This window comes from Chroicocephalus ridibundus, chromosome 3 (genome assembly GCF_963924245.1).
Source record: "Chroicocephalus ridibundus chromosome 3, bChrRid1.1, whole genome shotgun sequence".
Classification (NCBI taxonomy): domain Eukaryota; kingdom Metazoa; phylum Chordata; class Aves; order Charadriiformes; family Laridae; genus Chroicocephalus; species Chroicocephalus ridibundus.
Genome location: NC_086286.1, coordinates 13,964,731 through 13,989,007, shown reverse-complemented (window position 1 = coordinate 13,989,007; position 24,277 = coordinate 13,964,731). Strand labels below are relative to the sequence as shown.

The window sequence follows — 24,277 nt, the reverse complement described above, 5'->3', positions numbered from 1 at the left end:
GGATCCAAAGCTAAAAACCAGTTGTTTCTTAGTAAGTTTTTCTTAACTGTTGTAAATTCCGCAAAAAGCAAAACCCAACTGCAAAACCCAAAAACCAAAAGTCACTATCACAATTAAAATGATTCTCTGAAGGAATCCAATATTTCAGAGGAGAACTTGCAGCTGGTCATATATCGTATGGTATCGTACAGTTCTTACCAAGCAAAAACTACAGTAAGAACATCCTGCAGTAAGACGCATAAGATGATACTCATGGTGAGACTGTTGCGCACCCTTTAGAGGTAGGTAGGCAGTACACACCACATTCATTAACCAAGAATTTGTTGAAACTTGGCTGAGCATGATATACTACTATAATATCTAATAATATTCCAGATATTTTTGTTACATTCTTCTCCTGATATCACTTATTTAGTAACTAAAGGTTTGTTTCAACAATATTGCCAGTCTCTGGTTTTACCAACAGTTTTCCAGGCTATCTTTTGCCTAAAGTCAGAGAAAACAGCAAGTCATATTAAATTTAGCTGAAACATTTTAATAAAAAGTAAATTTAAAAAATAAATTCAGGCATCTGTTTTGAAATGTGGCTAAAAGGAAAGCAACTCTCAAAAATAATTTTGACAGCTATGAGAATTCCAGTACTAAGAGTTTTTCCAAAATTTGATTTCAAAGTGATGCTACTGACTCAAAGAAAACGGAGGTCCAGTTCCCAAGCTCAGCTGAAAAACTTCATGATTTTTATTAAGATATAGTACAGTGTTGCTACTAGGTTTATTCAGAGACAAATTTTAGCTTACTTATCTTTGAAAACAGACTCCTTTAAACCAGAGAAAATATTTTCCAAATCACTGCAAGTTTTCCTAATATTTCCAATAAATTCCTTAAATATTTTTTCTAGCCAGAACACTGATAATCAGTAATGCTTGCCAGAATCAATCACAGCTACAAAGACAGAAATTCAGAGACATGTCAGCAAGAGTCACATGCCCACTTCTCTTGTAGCTGAGCAGGCAAAGACCTTGGCTCCACTTACGCTACTGCATGCTCACTATCAGTAAACTTTTTATTAGCCCCTTCGGATCAACCAGCCTAACTGCCTAAGGAACTGCTCTATCCAAATGATCTGGATTTGACAAAGTCCTCACAAGAAAATTATTTCTCTTTAGTCAAGGCATCATAGCAGGACTAAGCTGCAGCACGATTCCCCACGTCTATGGGGACAGATCTGAGAAAGAAGTAACCTTAAGTGCAGCGTCTATACTGCTTCACTTAGAGCAGTCGGCTTCATTTGCTATTTTACAACTGAATGAAAACTCCTGATGTAAAATAATAATTGCATCGATTTTAAAAATACTGAAAACTACCTATTTTTTAATCTCACCGATATAAATCCCAGAGATGGCACATTAAAAATTGTAAAATAAATAAGCCCCTGGTTAACAAGAGAAGTACTTCCGTTAAAAAAAAATAGTTTTATTTTTTTAAATTTAGGAAGCTTTATAAAGTTACCTTGACAAGTAGTTTTCTAGAATTGTATTAAATTGAGAAGAGGTTTGAATTGAGACAGTTTAGGAAACGCATGAATGTTTAAAATGATCACAGAAGCTGATACTTTGTAAGCGTAGGGAGTAGATTAAATGACAGTCAAAGCGTCAATACATTCAGTATTTTTTTTAACATCCTATGGTCCTATCAGGCTAGTAAACTTTTGCTTCACTCTTTGTATACTATCTTCTATGTTTCAAAAGGAAAAAAAAAAGTTTACAGAGGAGCACTGCTGAGCTAGGGACATATTTTAAATGATGGTAAAATCAGAGTGCATTAAATTATACTCCCTTCACTGCTTAGCAACAAACAGCCTTCAGGGATGTTACATAGGACTGGGATTTCTGACTGGTACTGTTTTCCTCCAGAATTTAAGGTTTCCTAGGGAAATCGCACTGCAATTGTTTTATAGAAAATGAAAAAGAGGTGGTAAAAGACACATATAGCGAGTTTGAACAAAATTTATATGCATACAGACATCTGAATTTAAACTCATTATTATTCATAAAAAAATGCATTTCTAAAGATGAATCTAGTAAGATTACATACTAGGTACAACATTTATAACACGTAAAAACATGAATAGTTGACTCTAAAAATTTTAAAATATAAATCCTTTAATTGGTTGCCTATGATTCTGCAGTTTAGCTTGTATCTAATCATGCTTAAACCATGATTTTCAATTACGTTTTTGGACTTGATTTTTTTCTTTTAAAAACTTTTCTATTTATTCAAACACACGTAGTCCCATTTATATCAGTGGGAGTAATAACATTTAATATTCCTGAAAATATCACTAGATGATTAAATACCATGACATAACATACAGGATAATTATATGCTTTTAAATAGTCATGTTGTATTGCTAATATAAGTATGCTTATCTGCAGCATATATGTATATACATTAGTTTAAATTGGGGATCAAGGGGATAAAATTATTCATACAAATAAACCAAGCAAATACAGTGGGGCCATCTGTGAATTAAGTGATCATAAAGAAATTTATTGGAAATTTGACTGTGACTGTACTCTGTCTTCACCTCCTTCTGTCCTAATAGCTTTCTATTTGTATGCTTTATAGTCAAAATAGTATATAGTCAAAATAGTACATAGTATAACATAGTGGATATAATATAAATCATGGAAAGGAAAAGGGAATATAAATATTATAAATCTTCATAATTTTTTAATACACAAGAAAAAAAGAGCAGCTAATTCTGTAAGTAGATAAAATAACAATCTCTAAATAAGGAGGAAAATAATAAACGTGTGTTCAAAGGTCCTGGGACATCAATAAATATGGCTTTTATAAAGACAGAAGTATCTTAAAAATATTGGCTGGTCATGTCAAAGATTCTGGCTCTTGTGTACTGAATATCGTATTATGGCTATACCGTTCCTCACACAAAACTTTCACAGGAAGAGTTTAAGAAATATTTTTATGCAAAGTTTTTTTAATGGCAACACTGAACAAGCAGATGTGCAAATACAATGTTTATATTTTATTTTAAAAACTCAATTAATTCCTTGGAAAAATGGTTCTGAAATGTACTGAAACAATTTTGTGTCTCTTTTTTTTTTTTTAATTCTTTAAAAGACACACTACAGAGGAAGATCGATTATAGTAATTAAAGAAAATAGAGAGTGACCCAGTATAGTAAGGAAGTCTTTTTTCAGTCTTAAAAAATATATTTGATTTAGTCACAAAAAACCATCTCAACTGAAAACCTGACATTTATGTTAGCAGTAGTATCTCCCCAAGGGAACTCTTAAGTAAGTTTCATTTCCATTCTGATTCCTTTTGACTTTAGTCTTATTTTGAAGCAGAAATATAAAAACCATTTGGGCAGAAATAACTTGACTTTCAGAGTTAAGCCTTTTGCCAATCCTTTGAAAGCCCACCAGAATCTGTTCAGGTTGCAAGCTTTCTCAAAAAATATGTTTGTACAGCATTAGTGGAGATGTCTGGGATTTTATAAGGAAATTCCTGAAAGATTGTTTGGACTGTGGTTGCCCACTTTAACTTAGCAGGTCTTCCCTGTCACTGGAAACTCTGTAGTCTGTGCTACGCCCAGCTACCCAGGGAAAGTGTCGGTCCATCAGCAGCTTCCCTCCTGAACGGGCCCTGTGGAAAGGATGCGTCCCGATTAATGTGCAGAAAACACACTGGGGTTGTTTTGGGGTTGGGATGTCTGAGTGGGAGGAGAGTTCTAAAAACCTATAAAAATTTATACACGCTGACTATTTTACTACCTTAAAAGAATGTTCTTTAGGTTGCAAAGTCAAAAATAGCAGCTCTGAGACATAAGGCTTCTTACGTAACAGATCCATCCACTTTATTCATATATGTTATGATATAGGCTTTAATTACATAGTTTAATGCAATTTTCTCCAGAGCCTCCGTTAACTTGTTCTGTACACAGAAGAGGTCTATTCTTAGCAGTAAGTAATGACCGAGTAATGAAGAAAACTGTTGTGCCAATGAGCAGTACACCTGCCTCTGCAATACAAGGGTCCTTGCTAAAATGGAGTGGGGTGTACTGCATACCAAGGAGAAGTGAATGCTGCCTTGAAATTAAATATGTTCTATCCCCTTCTCTCCTAAAAATGCCGTGTGAATTTGGTCAGGTTTTTAAAGCCAGATGTTTTCTGGGTGGTCCTTCCTTATGCCGTTCAGGACATTTGCATCTTTGGGGAGCGTGCCTTGCTGGGTATCCCAGAATATGCAGTGCTGATCACTCATAGCTGTGACCTGAAGTCAGCGTGAGCTGTGCTTTGAAGTTACAATGGATGCTTAGAGTATGTAGTGTTACGTGTGAAGTACTCAGAAAAACTTCAGATTGTGCACTCCGTGTCAGTGACTGTTTTTACCTCTTGCCCGTTCTCTTCTATGACTGGGATAATAGCATCTGTCATCTTACACGGGCATTGTGTAATTTTTAGTATTTGCGTAGCAGCTCGGACATTCTAGTTATTACAACCTTAGAAAAGCCCAGGGAAAATTAATAATTTCTGCTCAGAGCTGGTTTGAATATGGACAATAAATAAGGCTGAGGGCTACAGGCTGAACACCAAGGAGAAAGCAAAATACTGAAGAACGTCTTACCCAGACTATGTACTCAATGAGGGAGAAGGCGCGAGGAAAAAGTGGTATATGATCATGTAATTAAAGACTGTTTCATAATGGATACCCAGAAACAGACGAAATTAAAAAACCTGACGGTTCACAGCTTATAAGTGCTTTATTTTATAAAGTTAATAATATTCTCAGTGCATAGATTTTGAGCGCAGTATGTTCATACATGTTAGACTGACACCGATGACTTAGGCTGATCAGAGAAGCAGCAAACTGGCCATACCGAGCTGTGCTTTAAAAACCTGTGCACTAAATGCGCATCTAAGAACAACAAAAGGAGTGCGAAGATTGAGTCAAACCTATGGATGAAAAACAGTCTGTTTTCAAATGGCAAGCATTTTAATACAGGATAGGTCATGTCAGCGATGGGGGTGGGAAGTGGGGTTAAAATATGAAATTTTTTTTAGCCATTAATTCATAATTTTATAAAGGAAATTTGCATTGCCAGTTCTTATTATACCTCTACAAATAAAGAAAAATTAAAGAAACAAGTAATTATTGTTACCATATAGGTGTGGGAGACAAGGAAGCAAAGCTTCTCACCAGTCATTTTGGTGCTGGCAAGATGTTTCTGTGCATCTGAATGACAAAGGAAAATTCTATAAAGATCACAAAGTAATACTACATAGTAGTGGGCAAGGTAGAGCCTGTTTGTTTCTTGAGGTCTTCAGGTGTTTTAATATTAATACACTTTCAAGACTTTTTTTTTTTCTAATCAGAGGACCTGACTCTGATCTTACCCTTATTTTACAATGACTTAGTATATTAGCTTCAAGAGGCATCAATCCTGATTTACACAGACACGAAGGGAGTACTGAGACAAATTATTTTACCCCATCAATTGACAGAGATTCTGATGAATGTGACAAATCTGCAAAAGGAGAATATTTTTAAAATATTGTCTAGAACAACATATATGATTTCTAAAGACATTTTCCCCTTCTAATTACATTAGTTAATTAATTTCCGTAGTACCTCTAAGTTCTCTAACAATTCAAAACTTAATTTAAGCCACTAAGAGCTCAGACTGGGCAAGGATCAAGTTTCCAAGACATAATTATGTACTATTTTTCAAATTTCTGACGAGGAAGCTAAGGAAAAGCAAAGCTGAGTAACGTCAAAACCTGTACTCAGTTCACCTTATGTATTTAATAGAATCATGGAATCATTTCGTTTGGAAAAGACCTTTAAGATCAGTCCAACCATAAACCTAACACTGCCAAGTCCACCACTAAACCGTGTCCCTAAGTGCCACATCTACACGTGTTTTAAATACCTCCAGGAAGAGTGACTCAACTTTTTCCTTAGGCTATCCAAGGAGTAATGAGCCCACATTAAAGTACAACATCAAAATAACTAAATCTTACTAAGTTCTCAGAGGCATGCATTTTGAGCTAGGTATATCTCTACCACAATAGATATCACTAACTGCTTTTTATTATTTTTTCATGCAAATGTGAATAAAATGGAGAGACAAGTCTCACCCTTACCAAACACAAGCAACAAAAAAGATGAAAGCCACCACTCACTGAAGGTAACTTAGACTGTTATTTATCCACTTCCAATAGCTATGTTTCTGGTTGTTTAGTAGGGGACAAATTGGAAGGAAATTTTATTCATTTGCATTACTGTGTATGCTTCTGTGGTTTAAGATTTACAAAATCTACCAGCATGACTCACGTATCACAATAGGTAGTATGTGACTGAATAGCACAGATTTGTTTAATCAGTCCCAACTACAAACTTGAATGATGTAGGTATTTATAACACGCAAGAAAGACCCTACTTATTTAAAGACTGCAATGACAGTTAAAACAATAGAATGGGATCCAGCCAATGATAAGAGAATAGATAAAACCGCTGAATGTTAAGAATTTTTCAAATGGATTTGCAAGAATAGCACGTCAAAACTTCTATTACATTAACTTTTTTCTGTCATTGGGACTTTCTTCCTTACAAAAACCTGAATAAGAAACAACGTGAAAATATTTTTCTCATGTCTTTAAACCTGATGTGTGATTTGTTTAAATTTCGAGTTTCAAAATTAGTAATGTGGAAAACAAAAATAAAAACTATGCTGTTCTGCTTAAGTGCACAACTTATTATAATTGCAGACTCAGCTGTTTAACTGCCATAGAGGAAAAAGCACAAGCTCAAGGCTGTGTAACTAACTGTCATCCTAGCTGCTCCTCCAAAGGCTTTGGACCAAGAACAGCGACAAAAAACCCCAGAAATTACTGAAAACTGCCACAACTGAGATAGCGTTCATGGAAAACTAATGGAGTTTTAGGTCAACAAGGAAATATTTTCAAATTGTATTTTCTTCCTGGTGAACTAGTGGGAAAATGCTGCCGTTTTCCTCATGACACTTAAGCCAGGAATGTTTTATGTATGAATATGAAATCTGTATTCAGAATTCTTCCACAAATGTTTAACCAAACCAGACAAATTTTTTGTCTAATGTTGAATGACAGTCCACAATTTATCCCTGAAAAACAATATGTTCTAAAAAATAATATATTCTTTGCAATGTAATAATATTACAGAAATTATTTTTCTGCAGTAAGTATCACAGACAACAAACTTCACAGAGAATCAGCTCCTGGGAAGTTCAGCAACATTCATCTGAGAAGGATATAGCAGGAGAGCATTTAATCAGTTCTTTGAAAATCTATTTATGAATCTTTCTTATATCACCCCATGATAGTCTTAAAAATTAAGTGACCTACAGCTATTGGTTTATAACTTCCATTTTCACCTGTCTCTCCTCTGATGAGGAAAAATGGGAAGAAAAGCAAACTCAAAATCTGCAAAACTAGTAATTTCTCTGTCAGCACTAACATTCCTGGAAACTTCCTGAAGAAATTCCACTGCTTTCCTAGGGGATGATGTCATGTGAATCATCTGTCCACGCTATTATATTCACAAATTATATTCATATAATTCACAAAAATTCACTGTGCTTAGACATAGCCATGTGTGTAGCCTGGGAAGGAAATGCAGTGTCTCACTAGCCTCTCCGCCTCGTGTTTCTGGACTTTCCAGGTTAAATGTCTGATTTTACAGATGTAAAATGTAAAAATGATTTTACAGATGTAAATGTAAGCCTGTTGCTGCACAACAATCAGAAGAATCCAAACTTTTCTGTATCACTTTTATCACTCCTGTATGATTCAGAATCAGGAAAGATAATGTATTTCCTAAGAGGGCTGTAGAGTATTTTTTTTTTACTAGCATTAGGGCCGAATTCTCACATTTGTATTAGTAATGAATATCATCTTTGCATCATAAGACTGTAATTCATCCTAAAGCTATTCAACACAGTTGTCCTCTAGACACCCATTGTACAAATGCTGACATGTGTGTGTGAACATTTCTGTTTTCACCTTTGGGAACAAAGAAGAGTCAGAATAAACTTCTAAAGAAAATTACAATATTGAGATACAGATCTTCACCCCATGTCTACTCACTAATTCTGTGATTTTTCTATACATTTCTTAAAAAGAAAGTACATACCATTTATAATATATACATGTAATCTTTCTCAAGGAGTCTTTTCTTAATGGAAATACCTCCTTTGACAAAAATGTCATTTTTTTTAATCTTTTGTTAAAGCTAAAAAGCATAAAAGGGAAAGAAGATCAACATGAAGGTCATTCGGTATCAGAAATTAAGATGTAATTCTGAAACTTTGGGACTGTGACATACATCTCCAATTGCACAGTGTAATGTCAGTGACCTCTGTAATGGCTGTACATGTTCTCTTAATTACAGAAAGGCATCGCTGTGGGAAGAATCAGTCTGGTTTCTCCGCCTTTAAGCAACACGAAGCCCTTTCTTTAGACAAAATCACCAAAAAGTCAAACCTTTTCATTTCAAGACCTTGTGCATTGTGCCACAGACTAAAAGCAATCTGCAACTTGCGCACCTACATGTCACTGTTGGTATATAACACTTACATATGCAAAATACACTGTTTCACGTTTTGTCGTGGCAGCAACTGCAAAAGGATTCTATTGAACGCACCACCCGCTTTTTTGCTAAAAAAGATTTTTCCACAAATTAGAGACTCCCTTAAATGTAAAACAAAATTAGTCCCATAACTTCACTCTTACAGCACGGTTCATAAGCATGTATTAAATTAATAAATAATGATGATGATGGCAATAAATATCCAAATTTATGAAGAGTCTTTTCTCTACAGATATTCCCATATGAATACTACAGTCAGAATCAGCAGGTTATTTAATTTGCCCTAGATCTTCTCTGTTTTCATAGTCCCACATGAATAGTAAGTTCAGAATCAGCAGGTTATTAGGTTTGCCCTAATTCTAAACTTGAGTCAATGGGACTTCAAATTGATTCCAATGAAAAATGAAAACACAACCTGTTTTTTTCAGCTATCTATGAGGCACCGATTTTGCTGCTTATTAGGACCTAACTAAATAGTTCCAGATTCATAAAAAACTCCACAGAATTAAAGAAATCTAAAATCCTATCATACAATCCTGTTCTTCCAGAAAGCTGCCAGAATACCTCTGTCCCTTATTTCTTTACAAGCTCAAACAAGCCGTGACTGAGGCCACCTCCCTCTTCCACCCCCAAATTTCTCATTGAAAATGTAACAGAATGAAATTTTTCAAAAATTACATGATCATTGACCTGGAGCCAGAGTTCTCCACTATCCTCAGGCATTAGATCTTAGATTCTTTTATAGTAATAAGGATGACTTTTGTAGAGGTGTCATAACGTTGCAAAGGATGGGAACTGTTACAACCGTGAGAAGAGCTGAATTGTCAAGGGAAAAGTGGTTGGCAGTTGACAAGCTACATCATTTCCAGTATCTAGTCAGACTAATGGAAAGCATGTAATGGCAGACCAGTCATACACAAGAAAAAACACATTATTCTGACTACTCAGCTATGAATAGATAGGCAGTAGGAATGGCGGCAACTTCAAAGCCAGTTGATAAGTATCAGTTCTGCAGTCTAAAGAGGTAAGACAGTAAGGGGAGCTTCAAGTCTTGACTTCCCCTACTAGATCCCTAATAGAAATTCTGATCTCTCAAGTACCTGACAGCCAGAAGAAAATCCTACCAAAAATCCTGTATGGAGTGTCACTAGTTTAACTTTACAGCTGGAGAAACCAAACTGGAAAAGTGATATGAACTCGCTAGGGTCAATAAGAAAGTAATGTTATATCAAAATCATGAGCTTTTTCCTACTTCACTTATCAGTTACTATAGGTATTTTGTGCACTGAAGTGCTCATTGGTTCTACTGAGTACACCAACACCCAAGAGAATGACTAGACATTAGCATAAACCCACCACATACAACTACTTCTTAGTCAGATACCATCACCACAGTACAAAAGGAGAAGGTGTCATTTCAGAAAGCGCCTATCTTTCAGGGGAAAAAAAAAAATATTTTGTAAAAGATTAAAATATGATCCCTGGTCATCATAGAACACAGAACTAAATAAAGGCATCAAAGATATTACATACCCTGACTTTGCTTGTGAATTCTATATATAACAGGACAGTTAAAGTTATGTTTGTCACGTTCCACCACAGTATTCCCTGAAAGTACACATTCGTCTTTACAATTTACTCCTCAGGTACAACATCGTACACAAAACCTCTGAATGCCCTTCACTATTCTGTAAAATCATGTGTTTATGAAGGTATACAATCTTCAACTACAGCGCAATAAACTAAACAAAGTATTTTTCCAGAAGCTGGTATGGTTTCATGTTTTCTGAAAGTAACAAGCTTTCTGGAAGACAAAACATTGTATTAATTTCAACAAGAGAGAGCTGGATGAACCTTTTTGTTTTCAATTACCAGCTGGTTTTGATATGTTTATTAAAAGAAACATAAATCCTCAAAGCTGCATATCTTAATGTTGCCTCTACATAAAGCTATTTCTATCAGGAACTGGTTTTACTTGCCAGTCTGTTTCCCCGTTTCCATCCATCATCTCGGTAATGATGATGGGGTAAAATTATATGTTCTGTAATCCAAATGTTTTCCCACAACTCCTTGGCTAGCATCTACTGTTAAAAGACTCCTAGGGAGCCAACCTGCAGTTGAGAAAAAAGATCAAGTGCATTTGGTCCAAAATGCCTGTAAACCTTGAAATGTAATTACATTAAAATATAGATAATTTTATTACATAATTTTGAAATTCTGAATGAATATGACCCATCTGACACAAGGTTGTATGCTTCTAGATGTAAATTCTTATAAGATATTAGCATTTTATAATTTGCAATAGCGACCTAAAATTAACATGGACCCTGCATCTCCGCTAGGCACAAAGGGAAGCAACAACCTCACTACATAAAATATTATTGATCTGGGGTAGTAAGATGTATGCTATACACATAAGTGGTCTTTTGGAAGTATTTCAATATCAGCATTTTGAAAGGATTAGCAATATTCAACAAGTAGCCTTCTTAGAAGATAATATAAAACAGACTGCCAACTCCTAATTACCAGTGACACAGTATTTAAATTGCTGTGATTTTACACGAGGCAGATATTGAAATCAATATCCTATAATGCTGAGTCCTGGCAAAAAAAAAAATAATATATCAAGCTGCATTAGGAAAATGATGCAAAATTCTGCTTTAAACTGACATAGGGATTCTGTTTTCTTACGAGTAAATGTGAAAGGCACAGATTTAATACAGTTTTGAAGGACCTTGACATTAATTGACTATCTACCCTCAAGATTCTACCCTGACAAAGGCACTGTTTAAAGACATTAAATAAAATTAAACCATTTATCATTAAATTAATCAAATCATCTGTAAATAAAACAGAAGCTTATTGTAATCTCTAGTGGATTTCTAGCCCTCCTCCTAAATCAACATCACCCCAGTGGTCACTGATACTGTCAAGAAATTCAGCATGGAGAAGAAATACAGATCATGTAATAGAGATGCGTATTGTAGATAAAGATTCCAAAGTGTGAATCAAAAAGAAAGTTTTGCTCGCAGTATTTAGTAGCTCAAAGTATATTTAGTTAACTATTCAAGAAGGATAAAGACCACGGTGGCTACTCTGTTAAGACTTGACTATAGGCAATGAGTTCAAGAGCATCACTTCACAAAAGCTAATTAATGCCAAAACATGTTTGTACATTTTATTCAAGGCATAAGAGAATTGAATGAACTAAAATATGAATTTTTTCAAAAAGATATAAATATTGGATGACTTTTTAAAAAGTTAACATGAAGAAGCAAATATACACAACAAAGATTGATGTAATATATTCAGAACCCAAACAAACAGATCTAAATGCTGGCTAGTCTGAGACATCTGGAATTCACTTCCTTAACAAATCACTTTCACAGTTCAGACCATAGCTGGCATCAACTTCTGAATATCTGACAAGGAAGAATATCTCTTACAGTGAACAGCGGCATGAACAGTCCTCATTTTTCCCACAAAACAGAAATTCTAAACAGGAATGCTTTGAATTCACAGAGTAATTGTCTCTATAATATGCTAATATTGAGGCAAGGAGGCCAGCTATATTTTAAAAAGATAAATTGTCCTGTATGCAGTTTTTTCAAGCAGCTACAGATACAGGAAAGGAGAAGGGCACGGAGTGACAAGAAGCTGGGGTCAGTGAGAAACTTCTCCCAAGTCAAAGTGTGTTACGTGTTTTTTATTTCCTCCTTCAGCGGTATGTGTCTATTTTCTCAGACAGGATTCTGGGCAAGGCTATTTTTATATAAATGAGGATGAAAGGAAAATTATGTATATATATTTTTGTCTAAAGCCAGAGGGTTCCTATTTTATAAATTTAATATTTAAAATAGTTTTTTTGTTCTGAAATTTTAACATAAGGAGCAAAATAAGAAGAGGAATATGGAGGCTCACTGATATGAATCATGTATTCTCCCTACCTTCTAGGACCCTGACTTAATTCACTAAAAATTTGATTTTAAAGATCAGTCTTTTTAATGAACAGCTCTCCTTATGATAGAATCAAGACATACCAATTTGATTCATTTCAAGGAATAATATAATTTTCACTGAATAGAAGATTGTGATGTATGTCAAAAACTTATGAGAAAATTGATATGGCAATCAGGGTTTATTTTAATGCTAGTCTTATTCCTAACAAAATTTATCATTGTTTTGTGTATTTTTCCTTCTCCTGAGTCACTATTATTACGTGAAATAATATTCCCTTCTCTGTTTCAGTACTAAATAGAGATTTTCTTTTCTCTTTTAGAAGGTTCTTTTACAGTCTTTACTCATAAGCACATGGACTAATCAACAACAGAGCTGTTACAGATCATATTTTTCTGTGCTGTAGACTGCACACCCTTGATATTCAAGCAAAACTCCGGTCCTTTTTCTGCGATTTATGCCAAACTTCCCATTGAAAAGAGTTTATATCCAATTCGACCAAAGAGCATGACTGAATGCAGTAAATCTGATTCTTTCCTAGCTACCACTGGTTTTACACTGGTGTAGTTCAGGTAACATAAATGAAGCTGTTCCTGATTTAGACAGGTACAAGGACAGTTAAGCCTACTGGGAATAACTGTATTACTATGGTTTTTCCAAAACAAATAAACTTGGTTAAACTTCATTCTCATAAGAAAATTTCACTTCATGAAAAATTAAAGAGCTTTTCAAAGACGAAAATCTGAAAAAAAAACCAAACCCACCAGATTTTTTCCTGAAAATAACATAAGTGCTATCAAAAATTGTATCCTAAGGCCTGAAACCCTGACTCTAAATCAATTATTTCTAGTCTCTCAAATGTGCAAGTCAGGATAGAAAACTTTGGAAAGGTTTTCTTTGTTGTTGTTGTTATTGATTTCTAAAGTCCTCATTATGCTGTGCGACTCTCTGCATTACCAGACTGCAGAGATTCAGAATGCTAAATACAAGCCCCCCCCAAAAAGTTACCAAAAAAAATCCTCCAAGGAAAATATAATTTAATGACCATCTTTCACCTTTAAAGACAAGGTATCAACTAGGACACGTGGTTACAATTTCAGATTAAAAAAAAAAAAAAAGGAAAGGTGGGGATTTTTTCCATCTAAACCATTTCAAGTCAAAAAGTAGGAGAAGGAAAGAGTGAAAACTCAAGCCCCCTCCAGATCACTGCAGTCTCAGATGATCCTGCATCCTTCAGCAATGGCAACCTCTTACTAAGCTTTGTGGGAAACTTACACGTTCAAAAGATCAAAACCCAACAGCATAATTCCTATGTTGGCTATAAAGAACTAAACAACAATAGCCAGGGTTTCTTCCCTGGCAGACATGATGGTTTTACTTGTCCTTCCGCCTCTTCTATTTCTTAGAATATTGAATCATTTATAAAATAGTTCAATATCTTTGATAGCACGTATGAGTAGCTACTGATCCCTTCATCAAGACCTGACTGATGTATCTTTTCTCAAACAACAGATATAAACTGTAGGACTAGTTCCATTTATTTTGCTGTCAGTGGAAATGTTGCCTCCCGTTTCAAATGAAATCACAATCTGAATACTTCACGATCCTCTGTTGAGAGAGTATGTTAAAATCATAAGTCTTGCTATTATTTTATAAGGCTTCTTAGTGGCCAAGGGACACGCGAGGGGAACCTTGATCCCACTGAGGTCAACTGTAAAACCACCAGTATTTGAATGAAGCCAGCATTTTACCCGAAATGGGGGGGATTCTGAATATTATTTTGCATGTCAACTTCTTATAAGCTCTATAGAATTTTTAATATATTAAGCACATATATGTATTTCAATAACATTCAATCTAAACATAAAAATGTTCCTTAAAAATAGCTGTTGCTCTTATTATTATGTAAAGGTAAGAATTTCTCTGACTGGTATTACATGCAATTATATCGACTTTTTCATACAAATATTACATGTTCAAAATAACTTCAAATAAATAAACTATGTTTTAACATAAAAGGTATATAAATGTATAATAATATATAAATGACTATTGTTGCCTTAACCAAGCTGCTACACCTCGTAATTTTCTTTTTGGTTTATAATAGGGCCTAACCCAAAGATGCTAAGACACCTTAGTATTCTACATACACGTATATATTATGTAGTACCACATATTAAAAATTTACATCCAAACACTAAATCCATTGATATGATCTTGCCTAATATAAAAGATATTTCATTTTACTGTTTCTGGGACTGTGTGCTATTGAAAGTACAAAAGTCTTATTTTCTGAAACGATCGTTTGCTCTTTACTTATTAAAAATTATTTTAAAATGTTAATAGGGTTTGAATTTTTTAACGAATGGCAGATGAGAGATAAACAGCTGATAAAGTAAACAGGATGCAGAATGACTGTAGCGTTTTGAGTATTGACACTAAGGACAGAAGGTGTTACATAATAAAGCACAGTCACAAATGATGCTTTCTTTCTTATAATGAGTGAAATCTGCTAGAAATGATAAAGGCAAATTATTCAGCCATAAATGTCATGCAGCCACTCAGTGAAGATCTTCATTTGGCCTTGATAATATCTTATGTGTATTTACCTTTTGCATTCTAAACTTAGGTCTTTGCTCTCCAATTTTGACATTAAGATTTTATTTTCCTCTGATACATTTCCTCTTATTTTACTTGTATACCTCTATGTCCTGTTCTAGGTACACAACATATGTACTCTCTATGCTTAAGGAGCTGCAAGCAATGGTACATTTACTAGCAAAATAATAAAAAAAAAAAAGAGTCCTACATGCATCTGCAAAGTAAATGTTCACACTCCTTCCGTTTGCCAAAAACAATGGGCACTGAATATGAATAATATTTTACCCAGTGATTTATTCATAGATGGGTTTCAGGAAACTGCTGTTTTGCTAAGCTCCCTCTTCCTTGGTAAAACTATTCAGTAATTCTGTGGTCTTGGAGTACGTACTTCTCTCTTGCCCTTTTGTATTCTCCCTGTCTGACTGGCATGCTGAATTGCTAAATACATTGCAAAGCAGTACTGTTCGTCTAAAAAAATAATCCTCCGTTTAATCCTCCTCTTCCCTGGCAACAATTTAAGGAATTCACAATTAAATCACTGATTTTATTTCAACAACGTAGCAGAAGCAAGTATCAATACAAAGAAGACTCGGGGTCTCCCCTACCCTACAAAAATAAACCCAGGCCGTCTTTGCGCTTAATCTGGTAAAATTCTCCCCAGCATCGCTTTCCCCGCTCCCAGAACTAATTGTCACCAGCTGCTTGTGACAAGCGTGCCCGTCCCCTCCCTTGACTCTGGCCGAGCGTGACGCCGGCCGCCCCCTCGCTTCCCAGGTGACACCCGGCACCCAGGACCCACCTTTCCTCTGCCCCGGACAACCCCAAATCACACCCCGCCTCTGGAAGATGCCCAAATAACCCCCTCCTCCCCCTCCTCCTCTCGCCCAGCCTCGCAGAGAACAGAAGAGTGATGGCACCATGGTCGGCCACAGAGACACGTGGAGGGCAGGGAGGGGAAGGCGGGGAAGAGGGGAGCCGGGGACGCGGCAGGGAGGGATGGGGAAGGGGAGGGAGATCCACTCGTACAGATGAAACTCCATGCAGGCCTGGCCTCCTACCCGTCCCCTCCATGGAGCGATGGGGAGGGGGGCGGTGGGGCGAGCTGAAATGGCACCTTACCTTCGCTGCAGTCCTTCCCCCGAAAGCCCGTTTGGGAGCAGTCGCAGACGGCCTGGTCGTTGAGCACCGAGCAGACGCCCCCGTTGAGGCAGACGTCCTCCCTGGCGCACAGGCGGCTCTGCTCGTCGTCCAGCCGCACCTCCTGGCTCTCCACCGGCGACGCCTGCGTGTAGTTGACCCGGACGTCCGTTATCCAGCCCTTGAAGGGCTCCCGGTCCTTGACGGAGGAGAGCGTCAGCTTTAGCGTCGCCGACCGCAGCTCCGGCGGCAGCCCCCCTAGGAAGAGGCCACTGAAGACAGTCATGTCCCGACGCTTGGACTTCACCTCCACCCACTTGGCCTCGGCCCGGTCGATGATCAGCGTCGTGTTCTTGAAGTGGCGGCGGATGACGACGGCGTGCCAGAGGTTGTCGTTGACTGCCATGTCGGAGAGCAGGGTGGCAGGCTCGGCGCAGAAGATGGAGAAGCTGAGCTGCAGCCGCCCGCCCTGGGTGAGGATGAGCTCCAGGAAGTCGCAGAAGCCCTCGTCGTCGAAGTAGAGCACCAGCCCGCTGGAGCTGCGCGTCTTCATGTTGAAGCTCATCTCGCTCTCGCAGCAGGCGTTCCACTTGGGGAAGCGGGTCCACTGGCCCTCCGCCCCCGGGAACTCCAGCCCACTGCCCAGCTCGGCCCAGCAGCCCAGCAGCAAGGCCAGCCAGAGCAGCAGGCAGCCCCCGCGCCGCACCAGGGCCGCCCCCATCCTGCGCGGCCTGGGGCGGGCGAGCGGGGCGGCAGGGCCGGCCGGGGGCGGCGCTGGGGCCCCGGCGGCAGACAGGGTAAAATCTTGCCGGGCGCCGGCCGCGCTGGAAGGTTCAGGCACCTTCGCCCCCGCCCCGGGCGCGGGGGTCACGGCGGGGGACTCCCCGGGATGGGGGGTGCCCCACAGGATGGGGTCGGGCGCAGGGGGTGGCCGGGAGCCGGCGATGGGGACCCGCGGTGGGGAGAAGGCGCCGTTGGGTCTCTTCACTGGTCGGCCAAGCTTCCCAAAAGGTGTCCAGGGGTGGGTGAGTCAGCAGAAATTTTCCCCAAAGCCAACATTACCAAAGCGGGAAGAAAAACCAAGATGGGTGGCAAAACCCTCCTCCAAGCGGATCCACCAGCTCGGCAAGACTGTAGCAATATCCCCGCGCGTGCGTGCCTCTTTTTACATCCTCTCCGCCAGCTGTAGTTTCCCAGGAAGCCAATTACCGATCCCCAGCGCTGCCTCCCTAGGACGGATCCTCTTGTCAGCTCACGGACTGTCTGCCATGGTGCTAGAGCAGCGTCAGCAGACGACAGGACTCATCGCTCATGGTTTCCTGAGCTGCCTCAATCCCAATGGGGTTGAAACCCAGAAGCTGTCAAACAGCCGAGTGGCTACTTGACATGCAAAGCCTGACAGCTCCTCTTCCGTTTGCTCACAAAAGGCCACGGCTAAGATCCTGGGGGGGGGGGGGTGGTTTTCCTCTATCGTTTTTGTTTCTGATCTGCAAGGAATTGAAACAGAATAATAAGAAATGACGAGTGGTAACATGTTAAATCACAAAGTCGATCAATAGCGGACGTTTGCGACCAATTTTTCATTTCAACTGCTGTTCGACTTTAGGAAAACGAACTGCTGCTGGAATTTTGGAGTTACTGAGAAATAATAATTCCTAGCACTAAACCTAAATCTTAATGTATGTGCTTATACTAGATTACATTTTAATGGTATAATCTATACATTAACTACTTACCTTTCCAAAACTTTCAAATATTTTAGTTGCCTATTTTATTGTTACAAGGACGATGTTAAAAAGAAAACGAGGTGTTTATTCTGCAATTTGTCTAATTGTAATTTATTTATGGAAATACCAGCACCCATGAAGCTATAGGGTTCTATTAATGTAGACGATGTTACCAAGCCCAGTTCTAGTTCTTTCCAATACAGCTCAAAACCATATAAAGTGGACTGAGCTCCCCGCAGGAACTGGCAGGCTTCACTGTGCGTGGCACACCTACTGGTTTATTTTCATGGGGTGAGGAAGAATTGCAACGGTTTCTTAGAAGGCTTTTTGAAAATTTCAAACCGCATTTTTCTCTGCCACCTGGTTTCTTTTGCTGCTGATACTCTCTGTTATGGCAAGGAAAATTCAATTCAAGCCAGCTCTCATGTTGACATTATTCACAATGCAGATCAGCTAATCCCAGGTGTTAGCCCTCTGAAATGGGTTGCAGTATTTTATGTATGTTTGCTCAGCTGCGCTTATTTAGGAGGACAACTCCTCATTTTAAAAATAATATATATGCCACAGTTCACTCTCTTCCTCTGAAGAGGTCTCTGCATTCAAAGCATTTCAGCAGAAAGGCTCCCCTCTCTGTTTTTTTTTCCTCCCCCAAGCCGCTCTATCTTTTCTGGAAGGTGTGTATTAGCAGATCTCTCCTGATGGAGGAGAGGATCTCCGACACCTCCCTCACCCACCGCTTCCCCTTCACCTCCCTCCCATTTCCTCGCCAGCAGCACTCGGGCAGGCAGGGGATCATGGCCAGAGCTGCTGCCAAGCCCTTTGCCGGGGGTGGTGGCGGCGGCGTTGCGTGGGGAGAGGGGGCAGAGCCGAGCCTGCCGGGGCGACACCTGCTTTAAAACAGGCACACACCTCGGCTGCCTGCACCTGACACGTTCGGAGCCGCGAAGTCACCTCCTACTCTCTCTTTATATTTAATTTCATTCCTCCAAATGTCAACACGTTTATTTTTATTATTTGTCACACGCGAGGTGGGCAAGAGCTGCAAAAGTGAGGCAAGGAGAACCCCCAAACTTCGCGGGCAGAGGCCAGCCCTGCCCCGGCAGCCGACAGCCCTCGGGTTTCCCCCGCCCCGACTCCCCCTGGCAGGAGCCACCTCTGGCACCGTCGCCACCAGCGGGGGGCGGGGGGGGAATTCCGGCAAAACGCGGGGCCCGTAGCGGGAGCCACCGGCCCGTCCCCGCTCCCAATTACCGCCTTTTTGGGTACGGTGGGGGTTGCGGCACGGCGCCGCCGCTCCGGCTCCAACAGCCGGACCAGCTCCGCCCTGCGCGGCCCGACGGGGCGGCGGCGGCGGCCGCGGCAGGAGCGGCCCCGCTGCTCCCGGCTGCGCCCGGGGGGAAGGGGTCCCACCTCGCAGCCTCCGCACCAGCGGAGCGGGAGCCGCCATGTGCACGAGTGGGAGCCCGCGTGGGTGCACCGGGCGCGGGCGGCCGCGGGGCCCCGCTGCGGCGGAGGGGAAGGGGGGCGGTGAGGGAGCGGGTTTGGGGTGCGGAGAGGCGGGTGCCGGTGTGAGACGCGGCGTGTGTGCCCGGGGGGCGGCGTGAGAAATGACTCGGAGGAGCGTGTGTGTGCGGAGGGGAGGACTCAGGGTGCGTGGGCGGGTGGGTGAGGGGGGGCCCTGCACGTCGGTATGGGGGGAGAGGATGCGTGGGGAGGGTGCGTGTGTTCGCGTGGGGCTGGGCTGGTCACTGCGCGCCTCGGGAGGAACTGCGGGAGGTGCGGGGCGCGGGGGCCGCAAGGTGCGCGGGCCGTCCCTGCGCGGGAGCGCACCGGGGCGGGGGGGAAGGAGGGACGGGGTCTGCGCCGCTGTGCGTGGGGCGGGAGGGTGGCAGGAGCCCGTGGTGTGTGCCGGGGGGTGAGGGGGGTGCAGGGGGCAAGGACGTGAGTGTGAGCGTGTGTGTGCGCGCCCGCCGTGCGTGGCAGAGCGATCCCTACAGGTGTCCGCGGGGAGCCGCCGAGCGGGGATCCCAGCGCCAGAGCATCCCTGCCCGCCGCTGTCTGCGGCTCCTGCCTTCCCCCCGCGCTCACACACACACACACACACACAGAGCAGCAAAAGCGAGGGAGAGAAAGGAAAAAGAGAGAGGAAGAAAGAAAGAAGGAAGGAAAAAAAAAGAGAAAGGAAAGAAAAAAAGACAGAGAGATGAAAAGACTGCAAAAGAAAGGAGAAAGACCCAAGGGAAAAAAAAAAAAAAAAAAAAACAAAAACCAAACAATTGCTTATTTATTACTGCCGATATAATTCACACACTGTCAATAAGCAGCACAGTCTTGTCTAGTCATTTCCAAAGCAGAGGGACACTTTCACTCTCAAAAAAGGACAATTTATTAACATATATATATCTCTTTCAAATGGGCTCTTAGGCAGCAGACATCCCTCCCAGGAATGTATACATGTATACACACCTATGTAGCGAGAAATATACACAGTCCAACATAAATGTAGCTATTGCATTCAGTACCTCACCAGTGAATTAATATGCTTCCCCCACCCCTCTACAATATTTTTTTTTTCTTCAAAAATTATGATTTAGTCACAGGTGCCCCGATTGAGCCTTTTCAAATTAGAAAAAGGGAGAGAGAGACACCCATAGGTCAATAAATCCTTAATAAATGCCAGGTCGGTTGGCATGCACGATCCTTGGCAGAATCCTTGTTGTATAAAATACACAGCATTGTCTCCGGGTGCGGGGAAGACCAGAGAGTTCACAAATTACCGGATGAAATAAAAGGATCTGAAAAACAACCTTGCTGCAGCCAAAGGGAGAAGCGCTCTAATTCAAAAGCAGACTTAACAGCATCATTAATCTTTTCCTTTCATTTCTACGCAATTTCTAGAATCAAATTCTTTCCTAAGCGGCTGGAATGATCGATTTTGGTACCCTCCCAGTCTGCAGATGTATTTATTGTAATATGCTTATGATATAATTTCTACCCCTTCAAAAATGCATACCATCAGCAGGAACCTGAACACTTTCAAACACATATCAAGGAAGCCGGGTGCCCTCTTTCTTCTGGCTGACAATAGAAAATGTCCCAAATTATCCATGCACTTCCTGCACAAACCCCTCGCCTTTTCCAGACCGCCGCCGATAAATAACAGTAATATTGCGATATTCGTTCCCATCCCTGCCCCGGTTTCGCGTTTTCACCGAAGCAGCTCACGCCAGGGAAAACATGCAGCAGATAGATTGATTTTATTCCTTAAGTCTCACAGACCCCCCTCTCCCCTCCTCCTCCCGCCTTTGCAAGGGATAATAAATTACCGCATCCAACCTTTAACTTCTACCTCCGCTCCACCATCTCCTCGCCATCTACCTCTCCACAACGCCGCACGCAAACCCACCAGCCTCTCGCGCCGCCTCCTCCTCCTCCTCCTCCTCCTCCTCCTCCTCCTCCGCCGCTGCCGCCGCCGCCACCGGCTCCGCCGCGGCAAAGCGGGACTCGCCCTCCGCGGGCGCCGCTCCGCCCGCGCTGCGGACGCGCCTTACCTGCGCGGGGTGCGGCGGGCCGGGGCGGGCGCGGCTGCCCGGGGCTGCCTCTGCCGCTCGCCGACGGAGCGGGCGCTGCTGCGGGTGCGCGGCGGCGGCGGCGGCGGCGGCAGCGGCGGCGGCGGCGGCGGCAGCGGGCGGGGGCGGCCGCCGGGAGCGGGGGGCGGCGCCGCCGCGTGACGCCGCCGCGCCCGTCTGCCCGCCGGGGGCGGCGCCGCGATCGCTGCAGCCCCCCCCCGCCCCGCCCGGTCCCGGCCCCTCCGCTCCCACCGCCCGCCTCGCTGCAGGTGGGAGGCGGTGTCTGGGGGGACCGCGATGGAGAGGAGCCGCTGAGGGCAGGGACGGGACGGGGGGCGGACACACGGAGCCCTCCGGTGCCTCGGCTGAGCAGGGCCGGGGGGCGGCGGGCGTGCGCGCTGCTGCCGTCTGATGGCTGGGGAGTTGGCATCTTCAGGGGATGGGGTGGTGAAACACCGCGGGGGCCACCTCTGCCGCCTCCCCAGATAAAACCCTTCCTTGTTTCCATAGGGGGTTTTCGTGGTTGCGTTGGGTTTTGGGGTTTTTTTTTTGTTTTGTTTTGTTATTGTTGTTGGTGATGATGTCGTTATTTTTTTCCACAGATCTGAAGTTTGCTGGATTCTGCAGCCTATGGGAAAATGGAGGTATAGACTAGAACAGGTAGATTTAGTGCTTACCGACATGGTTTAATGATGGTTTTTGTCAGCGTTAGGTTGATGGTTGGACTCGATCATCTGGAAGTCCCTTCCAACCTAGGCAATTCTATGATTCTAAGTACAGAAGTGTTTGGGAAAGCCGGGCCGCTTTCTGGTGTAGTATTTAACCTCTCTGACTCTATGTTGCCTCCAAATGGTCGCAAACCATTAGAGAAATTGAAGGCTTCTTAAGATGTTGGGTTTAGTTGCATGGAAAGTATTTGATTGTGCCAAACATACTCAGTTTTTTCTAGCAGTTGGCCTTCTAACTTTGTACTCGGTGGCCTGCAGGAAGGTGATGAAGTGATTGTAAGTGATTTATTTGTATGTGGCCTGGCAACTTTGGAAAATGTGGAGTGTCTTGTCACACTAAGAGTCACAAGAGCCCAGCACTGGGCATCCCAGAAATTTTTGAGAATGGTCTGTGCAACCATACTTTTTGTTGTCCAGAGTGTGAACGTAACAACTTAGGTTTGAACGGAGACTTTAGAAATAAGTGTGAAAAAAATAAAAAAACCCATTCTGCCACCACAGTCCCAGAGGAGTTAGCCTTATGATTTAATTTTTTTTTAATGAAACAGGCTTCCTCACAGATGACAAGTTTGATGAGGTAACCAAGCAACATGTTAAGTAATGAGAATAAAAGCTTGCTAGATATGCAACGTATCTTCAGTACTTACAGCATAATCAGACATCCCTTTTGTTCAGCCAGATGATACCCATATCCAGTTATTTTCAAGTAGAGTGAGAATTTCTCTTGACAGTTCTAGTAACTTGACCCGGGCAAACAGAGCAAGGAGCAAATATCTCTTCTGCTATGAAAAGCATAGAAGTTGTAGGCTGCAATATAGTAAGTGCTAAACGTTTTTAAAGGAGCAAAATTGTAACCTAATAGAAGTTAGTATTTAGTGTGAGTGTGTATATCTATATAAAGTAAAAATTAGTATTTTCTAACTGGTCTTATTATGCTTATGGTGAACACATGGTAAAGCTTCTTGCGCTCTTAGGTGGGGAGCGTCAAAGCCCAAGCCCAATCCACCCTGGATGTGCTGGCATGGTGGAGGTGCTGGCACAGGCGGAGGATCCTTCCACCCTCGAACTGGGGCACAGCTCAGTTATTCCAGCAGTAGCCGGAGGATGTTCATGTTTCTCTAAATCTGTAGTAAGAAGCCTGCCACAGTGAGAGGAGGACTGGGAAGAGCCTACATAGAATTAAAACAACGAGAGATTCAGTGAGCCAGGAGGATAAAGGGAGATTTAGGGAGAATACAATTTCCTTAATTTAATGGTGTTTTTTGGTTGAGTTTTAGAAGACTGTATTACTTTTGTCATTTTCAGCAATTGTTGCAGCATATGGTGTCATAGTTGATTCATTCTGAAGCAGCACAAAGAAAAAAGAGGAAGGAATAAAAAAAGGAAACACAATTTCCAAACCATCTCTTTGTAGGTCTTTCAGCTTGACAAATGTATGGAATATCTTGCAAGATGCACATGGCCTTACAGAAACCTGACTTTCTTCTGCATAAATTAATGTTGTGTGTTATACCAAAATATTTATAGATTTTGAAAAGTAAAGAGAGAAAAGCAGCAATGATATCCTTGGAAACAAACCAATCATATATTCTGTCAGAGGCAATGCAGTACATTATCCAACTTGCAAGCCTGAGACCTTTTGGAGGGATGTATATTGTCAGAACAAAGTGCCTTTGAATCATTAAGAAGTACATATGTGAAATTGTCCAACAGTTGTAATTTTAAAGAAGAGATTTGTTGGCGAGCTGAAGTGAACGCTGGAGCTGTCTCTGAGGCACGCACATGCAATTGGCATGGCTGTCAGAGCTAATAAAAAGGGAAGTAACCAGTCAAGGAGGTGCAGGAGAAATAAGAATGATTCTGCTGATAAAAACAAACAAACAAACAAACAAACAAACAAAAC

The 24,277-nt window shown here is 41.5% G+C and overlaps 1 protein-coding gene across 24 annotated transcripts in view; it reads right to left on the bottom strand.

Annotated features, from left to right (window-relative positions):
* Nucleotides 1–17,087, bottom strand: part of NRXN1 (neurexin 1) — a 710,395-nt gene extending 693,308 nt beyond the window's left edge. For 23 of the 24 annotated variants that reach the window (XM_063328064.1, XM_063328065.1, XM_063328076.1 and 20 more), the window contains exon 1: nucleotides 16,333–17,087. In XM_063328064.1, the coding sequence (XP_063184134.1) occupies nucleotides 16,333–17,071 (739 nt within the window). In that variant the 5' untranslated portion in view covers nucleotides 17,072–17,087. Of the gene's footprint in view, nucleotides 1–3,511; nucleotides 3,673–16,332 lie in introns of those variants that run through there. The other variant, XM_063328090.1, reaches the window with a different exon arrangement.
* Between the last annotated feature and the right edge of the window lie 7,190 nt (nucleotides 17,088–24,277).